At 47.0% G+C, this 15943-nt stretch overlaps 1 protein-coding gene across 1 annotated transcript in view; it reads left to right on the top strand.

The window, feature by feature from the left end:
• The first annotated feature begins 4899 nt into the window (after positions 1-4899).
• Positions 4900-15943, top strand: part of LOC143983034 (multidrug and toxin extrusion protein 2-like) — a 284277-nt gene continuing 273233 nt past the window's right edge. The window contains exon 1 of the mRNA XM_077482261.1: positions 4900-5250. Coding sequence (XP_077338387.1) covers positions 5110-5250 — 141 coding nt within the window. The 5' untranslated portion in view covers positions 4900-5109. The remainder of the gene's footprint in view (positions 5251-15943) is intronic.

The following is a 15943-nucleotide window of genomic DNA, read 5'->3' as shown; positions in this document are numbered from 1 at the left end:
CCTGAAGGCGGTTCTTGGCTTTCGGGGCCCCGTACGCGGCTAGGCTCCCAAAAAGTCCCACATATGTGGTATCCCCGTACTCAGGAGAAGCAGCAGAATTTATTTTGGGGTGTCATTTCACATATGCCCATAGCATGTGTGAGCAATATATCATTTAGTGACAACTTTGTGAAAAAAAAATTAAAAAAAATTAAAGTTTGTAATTTTCCCGCAACTTGTGGCAAAATATAAAATATTCCATGGATTCAAAATGCCTCTCAGCAAATAGCTTGGGGTGTCTACTTTCTAAAATGGGGTCATTTGTGGGGGTTTTGTGCCATCTTGGCATTTTATGGCCTTCAAAACTGTAATAGGTAGTGAGGCGTGAAATCAAAAATTTACGCCCTTAGAAAGCCTGAAGGCGGTGCTTGGTTTTCGGGGCCCCGTACGCGGCTAGGCTCCCAAAAAGTCCCACATATGTGGTATCCCCATACTCAGGAGAAGCAGCAGAATTTATTTTGGGGTGTCATTTCACATATGCCCATAGCATGTGTGAGCAATATATCATTTAGTGACAACTATTCAATCGCTTGAGGCAAAAAAATAAAATATTCAATGGGCTCAACATGCCACTTATCAATTTCCTCAGGGTGTCTACTTTCCAAAATGGGGTCATTTGGGGGGGTTTTGTACTGCCCTGCCATTTTAGCACCTCAAGAAATGAGATAGGCAGTCGTAAACTAAAAGCTGCGTAAATTCCAGAAAACGTACCTTAGTTTGTAGATGTGACAACTTTTGCGCAAACCAATAAATATACAATTATTGACTTTTTTTTTACCAAAGACATGTGACTGAATACATTTTGGCCTAAATGTATGACTAAAATTGAGTTTATTGGATTTTTCTAATAACAAAAAGTAGAAAATATCATTTTTTTTCAAAATTTGCGGTCTTTTTACGTTTATATCGCAAAAAATAAAAATCGCAGAGGCAATCAAATACCATCAAAAGAAAGCTCTATTTGTGGGAAGAAAAGGACGCAAATTTTGTTTGGGTACAACATTGCATGACCGCGCAATTACCAGTTAAAGCAGCGCAGTGCCAAATTGTAAAAAGACCTCTGGTCATTTACCAGCAAAATGGTCCGGTCTGAAGGTGGTTAAGAACATTAAAAATAGACAACTGTCAGATTTTTCTCCAGGAAGAAACTGAACATTTTCAGCATTCAGTAGATCTTTATCATCAAGTACAAATGTTACAGCAACCGGTTAAAAAGTATACAGTAACTGCAGTTCTCGGAAGTATTTTTCAGGAACAATTTGTACAAACATTTGCTATAACTTGTATAGTGTACATGAAGAAGTTTAGACTCCATTTTGTACAATGTACATTTTAACACATGCCTCATTTTACTTCATGCTCCTCACACAAAACTCAATAATCTTTCTTCAAATTTTAGTCAGGAATTCAGCAAACCAGGGTCAATCCCATCCATAATCCTTCAAATTAGAGTCAGCATTACTTGTGTGGTGTTAGAGTAACCCATGCCCATTTTTACAAAGAGAACCAAGCTGGCAAGGAAATGTCATTTACCGGCAATTTCAGTGCCATCTTTTTCTTTGTAAATGTCACTTTTGCTGTAGTACATAGTATACATCGCACAGGTGTGGCAATTCACAGGCACGTTTAGGGAATCACCCAAGCATGTTACTTAACCAGTTCTTGCCTAGCCAATAGCCATTTTCCCTCCCCGGTGTCATGTGACTCATTAGTGTTACAAGGTCTAAGGTGTGAATGGGGAGTAGGTGTGTTAAATTGGGTGTTATCACTCTCTCATACTGGTCACTGAAAGTTCAACATGGCCCCGCATGGTAAAGAAATCTCTGAGGATCTGAAAAAGAGAATGGTTGCTCTACATAAAGATGGCCTAGGCTATAAGAAGATTTCAAAGACCCTGAAACTGAACTGCAGCACAGTGGCAAAGACCATACATCGGTTTAACAGGACAGGTTCCACTCAGAAAAGGTCTCGCCATGGTCAACCAAAGTAGTTGAGTGCAGGTGCTCAGTGTCATATCCAGAGGTTGTCTTTGGGAAATAGATGTATAAGTGCTGCCAACATTTCTGCAGAGGTTGAAGGAGTGGTTGAAGGAGCCTGTCAGTGCTCAGACCATACACTGCACCAAATTGATCTGCATGGCTGTCATCCCAGAAGGAAGCTTCTTTTAAAGATGATGCACAAGAAAGCCCGCAAACAATTTACTAAAGACAAGCGGACTAAAGACATGGACTACTGGGACCATGTCTAATGAGACCAAGATAAACTTATTTGGTTCAGATGGTGTCAAGCGTGTGTCACCGGCAACCAGGTGAGGAGTACAAAGACAAGTGTGTCTTGTCTACATTCAAGCATGATGGTGGGAGTGTCATGGTCTGGGGCTGCATGAGTGCTCCTAGCACTGGGGAGCTATAGTTCATTGAGGGAACCATGAATGCCAATATGTACTGTGACATACTGAAGCAGAGCATGAGCCATTCCCTTTGGACACTCGGCCGCAGGGCAGTATTCTAACATAACTACCCCAAACACACCTCCAAGACACCTACTGCATTGCTAAAGAAGCTGAGGGCAAAGGTAATGGACTGGCCAAGCATGTCTCCAAACCTACACCCTATTGAGCATCTGGGGGCATCCTCAAATGGAAGGTGGAGAAACGCAAGTTCACCAGCTCCGTGATTTCGTCATGGAGGAGTGGAAGAGGATTCCAGTGGCAACCTGTGAAGCTCTGGTAAACTGAATGCCCAAGAAGGTTAAGGCAGTGCTGGAAAATAATGGTGGCACTAATTAAGACATTAATGGCTGTGTGTTGAGTTATTTTGAGGGGATAGCAAATTTACAGTTATACAAGCTGTACACTCGCTACTTTACATTGTAGCAAAGTGTAATTTCCTAAGTGAACAGAAAAGATAATATTTTGTGGGTGGGTCTGTTTTCCAGGGCTCAGTGGGTGGAGTCTTGATGTCAGTAGACTCCCTGCCCACCTCTACACTCCCCCTTATCAACAGGCATTTTCTCCTGTGTATTTCTTACACTGAACTTCTGCTATGATCCCTAACATCCAGTCAAAACCCAGAAAAGTCCCCACATGACTTCAGCATGCCAAATAATGCTGAGGTGTAGAAGATCCAATCCTTGCCGAGCTGCCGAAGAAAGGAGTGGGGGTGGGAATTAAAAAATAATGCATGTCTTAGGCTAGTGCACGGGATATGTAAATCTCCGGTCAATCAAAGCAAGGGGGAAGAATGGACAAAGATTTCACAGTTTGTCCATTTTATTTCACTTAAAAAAGATATAAGGATTGCTCAGAGCTGGAATAACTCTTTGTGGCAAGACTTGGCACAGCTGATCTGAAAACCCATACTCTATATTGTGCCAGACAAAAAAAATAAAAAATTTGGGTTTACATCCACTTTAAGGTAATAGAATATCTAGTCTTAAGGCTCCTTTCACATTTTAGCATTCCAAATCATGGGCAAAAAACTGCGATTATGCCCGCTCTTCGAAATAGTGGCAAATCGCAGGATGCCCATGCAATCCCCATCACTTCCAATGGCACCCCGATTATGGCATGATTTTGCCGCAGTTGTCCCGCAACAAATCACGGTAAAATTGCGCAAACAGAATTGCGGGACACCTGCCGAACAAAAGAAATACAACTTCTTTTGGGTGACAGGCATCCTGTGATTCTGTTTGTGAGATTTTATCGCAATTCGTCGGGGGACAATTGCGGCAAAATCGTGCCGTGATCGGGGTGCCATTGGAAGTGATGGGGATCGCATGGGCGTCCCGCAATTTGCCACTATTTCAAATCGTGGGCAGTTTGACCCACAAATACTCACCTCTCTCATGGAGAAAGTCCATCCTGCTGCTGCACTACCACCTCTCAGCAGCGGGCAAAGTCCAATTCTGTGTGAAGTAACACTGACTGGTTACTCGGATGCAGTTTTGGTTGGAGATCTAGCTTGCTACATAGGGTTGCCACCTTTTCTTCAAGTCAAACCCGAACACTTTAGCGGCGCACAGCAATTATAATTTTTTTATATTATAAACTATAATATATATATATATATATATATATATATATATATATATATATATATGTATATGTATATTATATTTTGTTATTAAATAACATTTCTAATCATATGAAATTAATAACAAGAGTCCCCCTTTACATCAGAGTCCGCAGAGTTCCCCTTTTACATCTGAACTCGTAGAGTTCCTTTTCACTCTGCAGACTCTGATGATAAGGCGAACTCTGGCAGTCAGCGCCTCTCATCCAGATGCATCTGAGGCTGCTGGACTTCAAATTTCCAGCAACCACTTTCCTTTTCTGAAGTACAGCGCCGGGGATTGGCACGTGGGCAGACACAGAGGGGTAGGGGGTGGGGGGGAGAGGTGCAGATCGAGCCCTCTCTCCTCTCCCATCTGTGTGTGTGTTTGGGGGGGTTGTTAGTGGTGGCTTTGGGCAGCGTGAAAGAATGTAACAGTCACTCTCAGCTTAGACAACTGTAGCCAGCAACCCTGCTGGGAAGCCATAGTCCAGTCTGAATAATGTGTCCGGGTTTCAGGCAGTCTGAAACCCGGACGCATGGTTCCAAACCCGAACTGTCCCGGTGAATCCTGGACAGGTGGCAACCCTATTGCTACATTCAGCCATTAAATGCTGTGTGTTGTTTGAATAAAAAAGTATTACTTCCTTATGGTGTGACTGTTCAACTTTTTTTTACACACAAGGGAAATATTTGCATTTGTTTGAAGAATAACTGCTACTGATTGTCAAAAAATATTTTTTTAACAAAGACTAGATGAGAAAGGTAGTTCTACATCAATTGCTTCCTCTTTCTTTCCATAGAGAGATTAGTGATAAGCATGGAACGATGATCAGGTTACGGTATGTTCTCCTCCCACTGAATGTAGTTTGTGCAACATGCAGAGCTGAATTCTCTACCAATTCACCTCTCCAGGCGAAGCCTTATCAAACGTTCAGTGCTATAGTGTAAAATGGACCATTCACTGCATTCTCTGGCCTAGGGGCTCTAGAGAATTTTACAACTATCAGGGAGGACAATGACGAGACACAAAGAGGAAGCCAAGGAGACCTCTCCTCTATCAGACAAACCTCAAGGAATTAACAGACTGTTCCGTCAACTGGTACCTTATGGATTCTGTAATGAAGCAAAGAAGCAGCTTGGGTTGGTCATCCCTGTGGTAAGACATGACTTCAACTGATGTACTTTCATTAATTGTGTACGCAGGTTTTCAAGAGTGTTATCTTCTAAATATGATATTTAATCACTTGCCTGGGACAATTTTTTTCATTTTTTTGCACACATATTAAAATCTGCATTTTTTATTTTTTTTTGCTAGGAATTACTGTAAATCCTAAAAAGTATATATTTTCTGAAACCCTGTGCAATAAAATCAAGGTAGTTGAAATTTTTTGTATTGCACAATATTTGCTTAGTTATTTATCAAATGCATATTGTCAGGAAAAAAATAAATACACTGAAATGAATTTTAGTGCAAACAAATACAATATACCAATTTTTTGGTAAAATATAACAGACAGGGTTGCAAATAAATAGATACCAAAAATGTCAAGTCTTAAAATTGTGCACACCAATGGAATCACAAAATACCATGGTACCCAAAGTTCTTCATAGGTGACACAATAAAGGCTTTTGCAGGCCTTTGTAGTTTAGAGTTAGGCTGGGTTCACACTGAAGCGATGCGGGAACGCCGCAAATCCATGGCGGGTTCCCGCATCGCATGCCTCCCGCCGGCAGTTCACACTGCCCTATGCAGACTGCTGGGAGTGTCAGTGAAACCTTAATGACACCCCCAGATCAGTTCGCATATTGCAGTGCGATCTGCAAACTCGGACAGGAATCGGATTGCATGGTGTGAACACCCATGCGATCCGATTCTGCTGCGGACCAAAAAAAGGGTCCCGTGCGAGTTTGCGGCGGGTGTGATGCGAATTCAGCCATACTATCTGTATGGCTGAACTCGCATCGCACAGAGATCGGATGTGATTTGCACTGCAGTGCGGTGCGAATCACATCCGGTTCTCGCTGCCGCAGCAGTGTGAACCCAGCCTTAATCGTGAACTCTGGACCAAGAATTTTCGCTCTAACCCACAATGATAGCTCACAGTTGTTACACATTTAAGGTTTACATATACATGCTTACCCTATGATACATTTTTTTTATGTGGGGTGTGTGCGGGAGTGACGTGGGGTGCTTAAAATTTTTTCAATTATTTTTATTTATTTTATACATTCTTGATAGCATGGTAAGGTGGCAGGTCTTCTTTATATACTTATGTAGACATTGAGGGTCCCCAATGCCTCGACTGACGTTCAGTGCAACTATTCCAGCACATGACCAGGGTAGTCTAAAGGTCCCTTTTTTACCTGTTACCCATTCCACTCCAACCTCCACCCCATTTTTCCACCCCCAAGGCTCCGCGCTCCAATTGCCCCTGAAAAACGCCCCGTACCCAGTAGAACCGGCAGCGTCCGTGACCAAATCCAAGTCGAAATCGCTGACAGGGCCCGCCATCCACATGGCCCTACCATTGTAAGAGCCCAAAAATTTGTGCCAGACCCGCAAATCCGCCCGATGCTCCCTCCCCAACCGCACAAAATGTGTGGGAACGCTGACACCCGCCGCAGCTGCCGCCGGCAGAAAATCCTTCCCATGGGAATGATCCTACATGCGAAGTTCAGCTTACCCAAAAGCGACTGCAACGTCCTCAACTGGACCTTGCGCCGGCCCTGAATATCCCTAATTTCCCGCTGCAGGTCCACCAACTTGGTCTCCGGCAGCCGGCACTCCATCGCCTAGGAGTCGATCACGATCCCCAAGAAACTCAGTTCCGACGTCGGACCCTCCGTCTTATCGGCTGCCAAGGGAACTCCAAACCTGCCCGCGATGTGCTGCAATGTAGACAGCAAAATCGCACACACAGCGGAGGCAGGCGGGCCCACACAAAGGAAGTCATCCAAATAGTGGATAACCGACTCCAGCCCCGAAGCGTCCCTCACCACCCATTCCAAAAAGGAGCTAAACGTTTCGAAATACGCACACGAGATCGCGCAACCCATCGGTAGGCACATATCCACAAAATATTCGTCGCGCCAGCAGCACCCCAACAGCCGAAAGCTATCAGGATGAACCGGAAGCAGCCGGAACGCCGATTCCACATCAGCCTTGGCCATCAGCGCCCCCTGACCATACCGCCGCACCCACCGTACCGCAGCGTCAAACGACGTGTAAGACACCGTGCACACCTCAGGGTCAATGAAATCATTCACTGAGCCCCCTTTTGGAAAAGACAGGTGATGAATGAGCCGAAACTTCCCCAGCTCCTTCTTGGGGACCACCCCCAACGGGGAAACCACCAAGACGGGCCACGGCTTTACCCCAAATGGCCCCCCATGCGCCCAAGCGCCACCTCCTTCTGCAGCTTGTTATCCACCACCCCCCGGATGTTCCAATGCGGACTTCAAGTTTTTCGTGACCCGCGGCACCTCAGGCAGCGAACACGGAATCCTGAAGCCGTCCCGAAACCCCGCCGCCACAAACGCGCTGCCGCCCCATCCGGATACCTACTTAGAAAAGGGAGCATCCTTGCCAGCATCACCGGCGTCCTCCCTCTTCAGAGCAGCATCCCTGACTCGTTTCTCTTTACGGAAGCACCGGGACAACATGTGAGCCCCGCCGCAACCGGAACACTCGTGCTTGAACTTGCACGCTCCCCCGAACTTGCAGGCTCCCTCGTTGTACTGCCAGAAAACCCCCCACTTTTTTCCGGCCGGCAGTCCCGAGGTAGGCGCACTCCCGCCCCCCCCCTGAAGAAACTGAGGTGGGGCCCTCGCCGACGACATAAGCCTCATCCAGAGGCTGATGTCCTTGTGGTCCCAGCGCAATTCCGACCGCACCGCTTTGCGCTGCCGGAATTGCTCATCGTACCGGAGCCACGCCAGCCCCCCATAAACCCGATGGGCCTCCCCAATCGCATCCATATAACAGAAAAGCGCCGAGCAATGCTCCGGGCTCTTCTCCCCAATAACGCTAGCCAAAATGGCAAACGCCTGTAGCCAATTAGAAAAAGTGCGCGGTATCAGCCGATACCGCCGCTTCTCCTCATCCTCCTTCTTGGAATCATCAGGCTTAACCTTATCCAAGTTAAACTTTTCCAACGGGAGAAGCGAGAAAATCTCGACATACTCCCTTTTCCAGATCTTGTCCCGCACCTCCTGCGGCCCCTCGAAACACACATAAACCTCACACCGCGCCGCGTCGGCCAACCGAACAATGTCTGATCGCGCCACCGAGTCTTTCTTGCCCGCGTCAACCCCAGATGCCCCGCCTCCCCCTCTGTCGTCAACACCAAAGGTGCCACCGGTGTCGTAACCACTGTGGCCCCAGAGGCCACCCCCAGCTCCCCAGCCGGGGGAGCCACCCATGGGGTCACCGGCGGCGGCGTGGCCTGCCCCCGGTCAAAACGCCCCACCAAGGCCCGCAATCCCTCCAACAGGTCCCACATCTGTCCAGCCGGTTCTGCACCCCGCCCCCCGGCAACGCCGCCGCAGAAACCCCCGCCACCCCCCTGTTGCACCCCACAGGCGTCACTGGCCTCCCCGTGCCCGCCTGCACCACCCCCAACAAACCCTGCAATGCATTAGACAATAAAACCGCATCAGGGGACTCACCTGGCTGTCCAGGAACTCTCCTCACAGCCGGACTGGCGACATCACCCCCTGGAATGGGCAGCTCCTCTTCATCCGATACTTCCCCCTCGGACCTGTCCTCCTGAACCCATGTAGGCGGGGGTGTAAGCCCCCCGGGGGAAGAGACCCCGGAAGCTGAAGCCACAACCCGCATAGGTGATTCCGCGCCCCCGGCTGATCCCTCCGTGGCAGCCTGGCAAAGTGAGCCAACCCTGCCAGCCCCTGGGATGGTGGACCCTCAGGCGCTCCTCTCATCCTTCTGGATGGAGCAGCCTGCAGGCGGTCCACGTACCTGCCCAGGCTGACTTGCTGTCCCCCTGCTCCGGGCCGCTGAATCCCTGCGAGAGCCAGCCCGAGCAGCCATCCTTCCCCCAGCACTGTGTCCTGCTGCAGAATCCCCCTCCCCCCCCCACTGTCTCTTCAGCAGCACGCCGGCGGCGTTCACAGCTGCAGCAGTAACTGTCAGCTTGATTTAACTAATTGTCTATCATGACGTTTCTAAACATACCTTGGTAGACAAGTGCATACCGCCCAACTTTGGAATGAGAATGAGGGACATTTTACTGAGATAGTGACCTGCAGCACGCTATGCGCCCTGCAGCAAAAAGTGGGTGCAACCAAACAGTGGTAGGGGCTAAAGAGACACAGACAAAACAAAACCTGGACTTCTTTGTACCTATAAAATATACTTTAATTGCTGGGCCACAAGCTGGAGTCTCACAAACACATACCTTCTCTACTCCTAGATAACACCAGGCCCCCTACACCCCCTGTACTCCTAGATAACACCATACCCCCTATACTCCTAGATAACACCAGAACCCCTATACCCCCTGTACTCCTAGTATTTTTTGGTATGCAAGACATATACACAGAATGCTGGGACTTGTAGTTCCTGCATAAAAAAACAGATATACAGAATTCTGGGACTTGTAGTTCCTGCATTAAAAAACAGATATACAGAATGCTGGGACTTGTAGTTCCTGTATACAAGACAGATATACAGAATGTTGAGACTTGTAGTTTGTCTATACACAACAGATATACAGATTGCTGGGACTTGTATTTCCACTATACAAAACAGATATACAAGATGCTGGGACTTGTAGTTCCTGTATAAAAAGACAAATATACAGAATGCTGGGACTTGCAAATCAGGGGGGAGTGCTGGCTCTGTGTTCCTCTCCTCTGCACCAGTGGCAGACTGTCACTCCCCTCCTGACATTAATCAGACTATCCTGACAATCATGAGCCTTTCTTACCTTGCAGTGTAGATTATAAGCTGCATGGAGAGAGACAGGAAGCAGGAGTTGGAGTGATGAACCTGGGAGGACTAGCCACTAGGGATGAGCTCCGGCGTGTTCACACACTCCACATGCAGAGCCCGCCAGGAAGTCGGTACGGCGCTGCGCTAATCACAGGCAGCGAGACATTTCCCAATCTCTCCAGCCACGCATCGGGACAATGTCTCACTGCCTGTGATTAGCACAACACTGTGCTGACTTCCTGGCGGGCTCTGCACGTGGAGTGTTTGCAAACACGCCGGTGTCCTATCATATAAGGTCCCCCATCGGATAGTGTCCGCTGTGTACTGCGCATGCGCAGTACACAGCAACACAGATTCCGAAAATAGCCGAGGTTGAATGGCGCCTGCGCCGTGAGTCCAGGTTCTATCCCCACTATCGAAGTGGAAATAGAGTAGAAATATAAAAGAGCCGAGCGCAGCGAGGCCGAGTTCGTGAGAGGGCCCTCTAATTTTCACAACCCTATGTCCGCTTGGATGGTGGGGCTACCACCTCCACTCACGGCGCAGGCACCGTTCAGCTTTGGAGATTTTCCAAAGCTTCTTCTGCCCCATACTGCGCATGTGCAGTACGGGGCGGACACTATATGATGGCAGGACACTATCTGCCAGAACACCGGAGTTCACTATAGACAGAGGTTGTTTCCTCCTGCTGTGTGCACCTACATAGCGATTCTTGCACAGAAGATTGAGGAGGGGAGGGGCAGAAGCGCAGCGCGAAGTGTTGTCCTGCTGCGGGAAATGAATGAAAGCACCCACACTGATGATACGTTGAGGGGAGAATCCGGGACTCTATCCCTGATCCGTGGGACCCCGGGAGTTACATGAAATCACTGGAAAATCCTGCATAATCCAGGACAATTGGGAGGGATGCAAGTGGTTAAAAATGAAGTGTGATCTGCTTATATTTTGGCTTCCCTTGTTCTTCTCTCCCCTTCATTAACATGTTATTGATGTTGGTAAATAAAACCCTTTAATTTTCATTACATACCTTATTTTGGATCCTGTAATGTCACCACCAGTTCTCTGTGCTTTTCTTTGCCATGTATGGCTGGTTGAAAGGGCTGGCAGGTTGTTGTATATAGCTCCTTGTAAACATCTGACTGCGTCCAGGCTCAGGCACCCATCCGTAACTGCAGGTAACCGTGAGGTGCACGACTACATGCAAACAGAGACGGCAGCTGTAAGCCTGTCAAAACTTAGTACAGACTGAGCGGCCACCACTTTTGGCATGCACCTGTCATTTCAGTTACAAAAATTCACTGATTCTAGCCATTGGAATCAGGTGAATGCGACTAAACGGCAGAGTGAAGGACCCCCTAAAAGTATTTAGAGTTAAAGCGCAGGTCAGCCTCAAAAAAAAAAAAAATTAAAAGCCAGCAGCTACACATACTGCAGCTGCTGACTTTTAATAATAGGACCCTTACCTGGTGTCCAGCGATGTTGGCACCACAGCTGATGTTTCCATTAGCTGTCATGTGCTGCCGCCGCCATTGCAGGTAAGGGAACCTCGGCAGTGTAGCCTTACGGCTTCACGCCAGGAACACTACTGCGCATGCGTGAAGCCCCTGCTCCCCTCTCCTACTGGCCCGACAACAGGGGGGAGGAGGAGGGAGCCCCACGATGACGTTATGGGCCCTGTCCCCCCCCCTCGAAGGGTGCCAATTGTGAGACCGGAAGGGGGAGAGGAGACAAATGAGTGGAAGTTAGACTTTTGGGTGAAATAATAATGAAATATTCAATTTTTAAAAATGTATTTATTTTTGTAAAGTTAAAATTAGGGATGGGCCTAATGACCCCTTGTTTGGTTTGCTCCAGAACTTTGAACATCAGGAAAGTTCAGAACCGAATAATGAACCCCATTGATCTTTATGGGACCCGAATATAAAAATGTTGCCCATTTTGAAGGCTTATATGCAAGTAATTGAGCATATATTGCTTATGGGGTTCAGGATACTGCCCTCGGGGACATGTATCAATGAAAAGTTTCTAAACGTCATTTTCAAATGAGTAGTGATGCTTAACGTGAAAGTATCAAAATTAAAAATTCAGGGGGCACATGCACAGCTTTTAAGACATGTACAAAGAGAAGAGAGCGCAAGGCTGCCCTAGTGTAATACTGTTGTAGCGGCCATAACCCTTTGTAGGGCGGCCTTGACTTATTGGGCTTACAGGTTACCTCTGCTTGGCTTGTTCTTCCACGTCTAGGGGTTCCCAAGGTTGATACCCAACAACTTGGACTCTGACACCAATAAATTCCTTTTGAAAGGTTTTATTTTGCAGGGGTAACATCCAATAACACAGTCTCATATACCTTGTTTCCCCAAAAATAAGACCTAGCGTGATTGTCAGTGATGGCTGCAATATAAGCCCCACCCCCCAAATAAGCCCTACCCTGTTTCCCCAAAAATAAGCCCTACCCTGAAAAAAGACCTACAAGGGCCCATTACGGCTTATTTGGGGGTAGAGCTTATATTACAGCCATCACAGACTATCACGCTAGGTCTTATTTTCGGGGAACCAGGGTAGGAACAGAGGGCAAGGGTGAAGAGCTCAGGCACCTTGAACTGCAGACACAACAAAGTCTCTAATACCACCCAGAGAGTAGCCACTTGCAGCTGGACACTTCACGGCTGAACAGATCTCTAGCCAGAGACCATGGCAATCAGCATATTGATTTGGAACTTGTCAAAACCTCTGAACGTGTGCAAGTTATAACTGAGAGTGAACAGGAGCCTTTTTCTTCAGTACCTGGAACGTTTTCTGTCTCCTTGAAAGTACTGGAAAAGTATGGATTTGTCAATATCCTTCCCAACTCCGTAACCAGCCACTTCTCAGGATGCCACTTGTCGGCCCTCCTCTGAAGAGTCCTCCCCCAATCACTTTCACGAGCTGTGGTGCCCCTCCAAGCCGTGAGCACACCCGGACACTTTGAATCCTGCCTCAGTTACTGCGCCTCGGACCAGCCGGTTCCGAGACTTGGGAACAGACGAATCCCTACCCCAGACCAGACGGGTCTACTAAGAAGCATGTTATGGGATGTTGAACACCCCCCGTGACCGGGACCCCTCGTGGGGCTACCCCGGTCCTGGAACTAGAACAGACCACACGGGCCTCACGAACTCCTCCCCTGAACACGTGACCTCCAAGAAGATTGATACCCAAAACGTCCAACCAGGCCTGGTTCTGGCTTGTCATGTGCACTTCACTGTACACATGACCAAGCAGAACTTCTAGTGTCAAGGTTAACCTACATAATTAACCCTTAGAACCCCTATTGTTCTGAGGCAAAAACTAAATTCACACATGAACGACATTTTGTCACTGTTTAATGACAAAAATGCAGATTCAAGTTAAAAGGGTTACATTCACAAACATGGATCAGAGTACAGCAAATTGGATGTCTCCTCTCCTGGTCTGGATGAATGGATAGCCTCCCAAATCGAGTGATATGGATGAGGGATGTGTCAGAGTGAACACCGTATCCTCATCGTGTCATGCTGTGTTTTCTGTATAACAATCGCACGATCCTGATGTCACTCGTGGCTGTGTAAGGAAGACCAAGTGAGTAGAGTAACTCCTCCCAGCTAGCAGAGCGGTTGCCATGACAACATGTTTCGGAGGCACGGCCTCCTTCAGGTCACGCCCTTCTCTCCTCTAGACTGCTTATTTAGGTGAAGAACCTCCCGCCTCTCCCACGGAACAGCCAATGCCATTCAACAGGCCAGGAGTACGGAGCTCACACACATATATACACGTATTTATCGACATATAACACGCACAGGCGTATAGCACGCACCTTTACTTTAGGAGGGAAGTTTCAGGGAAAAAAATTGAATTTTAAATAAAGAACTTTGAAGCAAAATAACGGTCAGTGCAGCCTCACCATTGTCCATCTGCAGCCTAATTAATGCCATCTGCAGCCTCACAATTGTCCATCACTGAAGCTTGATCAATGCCCATCTACAGCCTCACCATTGCCATGAATGCAGCCTGATCAATGCCCATCTGCAGCCTCACCATTGCCATGAATGCAGCCTCATCAATGCCCATCTGCAGCCTCACCATTGCCATGAATGCAGCCTCATCAATGCCCATCTGCAGCCTCACCATTGCCATGAATGCAGCCTGATCAATGCCCATCTGCAGCCTCACCTCAGACTACTTCTGGACAGGGGGGAGGGACAGCGAGAATCTCCTGTTTACTCTGCAGTCTCTTTAATACAAACTCCCGCCTCCTGGACCGGCTTCTATGATAGACAGAACACTGGTCCAATGCCCACCCAGGAGACTGGACTTCCTAATACAGAGGCCACTGAGTAAACAGGAGATTATTGTTGTATGTAAACTGATGGCACTTGTCCCGCCCCCTCTTGGGGCAGCCCAAATTGCAGTATCGGCATATAACACGCACACGCTATTTGCACTCGATTTTCAGGGTGAAAATGTGAGTGTTATACGCCAATAAATACAGAGTGTGTGTGTGTGTGTGTGTGTATGTATATGTATGTATATATATATATATATATATATATATATATATATATATATATATATATATACAGTGCCTTGCGAAAGTATTCGGCCCCCTTGAACTTTTCAACCTTTTGCCACATTTCAGGCTTCAAACATAGAGATATAAAAATTTTATTTTTTGTGAAGAATCACCAACAAGTGGGACACAATTGTAAAGTGGAACAAAATCTATTGGATAATTTAAACTTTTTTTTAGCAAATAAAAAACTGAAAAGTGGTGCGTGCAAAATTATTCGGCCCCTTTACTTTCAGCGAGGATCTCTGAATGATCCAATGTTGTCCTAAATGACTGATGGTGATAAATAGAATCCACCTGTGTGTAATCAAGTCTCTGTATAAATGCACCTGCTCTGTGATAGTCTCAGGGTTCTGTTGAAAGCGCAGAGAGCATCATGAAGACCAAGGAACAGGCAGGTCCGTAATACTGTTGTGGAGAAGTAGAAGAAGAAGGATTTGGATACAAAAAGATTTCCTAAGCTTTAAACATCCCAAGGAGCACTGTGCAAGCGATCATTTTGAAATGGAAGGAGTATCAGACCACTGCAAATCTACCAAGTCCTGGCCGTCCCTCTAAACTTTCAGCTCAGACAAGGAGAATACTGATCAGAGATGCAGCCAAGAGGCCCATGATCACTCTGGATGAACGGCAGAGAACTACAGCTGAGGTGGGAGAGTCTGTCCATAGGACAACAATCAGTCATACACTGCACAAATCTGGCCTTTATGGAAGAGTGGCAAGAAGAAAGCCATTTCTCAAAGATTTCCATAAAAAGTCTCGTCTAAAGTTTGCCACAAGCCACCTGGGAGACACACCAAACATGTGGAAGAAGGTGCTCTAGTCAGATGAAACCAAAATCAAACTTTTTGCCCACAATGCAAAACGATATGTTTGGCGTAAAAGCAACACAGCTCATCACCCTCAACACACCATCCCCACTGTCAAACATGGTGGTGGCAGCATCATGGTTTGGGCCTGCTTTTCTTCAGCAGGGACAGGGAAGATGGTTAAAATTGAGGGGAATATGGATGCAGCCAAATACAGGACCATTCTGGATGAAAACCTGTTGGAGTCTGCAAAAGACCTGAAACTGGGACGGAGATTTAGCTTCCAACAAGACAATGATCCCAAACATACAGCAAAATCTACAAAGGAATGGTTCACAAATAAACGTATCCAGGTGTTAGAATGGCCAAGTCAAAGTCCAGACCTGAATCCAATCGAGAATCTGTGGAAAGAGCTGAAAACTGCTGTTCACAAACACTCTCCATCCAACCTCACTGAGCTCGAGCTGTTTTGCAAGGAAGAATGGGCAAGAATTTCAGT

Source organism: Lithobates pipiens, unplaced genomic scaffold, assembly GCF_037356315.1.
Source record: "Lithobates pipiens isolate NorthernLeopardFrog02 unplaced genomic scaffold, aLitPip1_a1.2 Scaffold_16, whole genome shotgun sequence".
Classification (NCBI taxonomy): domain Eukaryota; kingdom Metazoa; phylum Chordata; class Amphibia; order Anura; family Ranidae; genus Lithobates; species Lithobates pipiens.
Note: the sequence above shows the minus strand (reverse complement) of the source record. Positions and strands in the feature narration are given on the sequence as shown.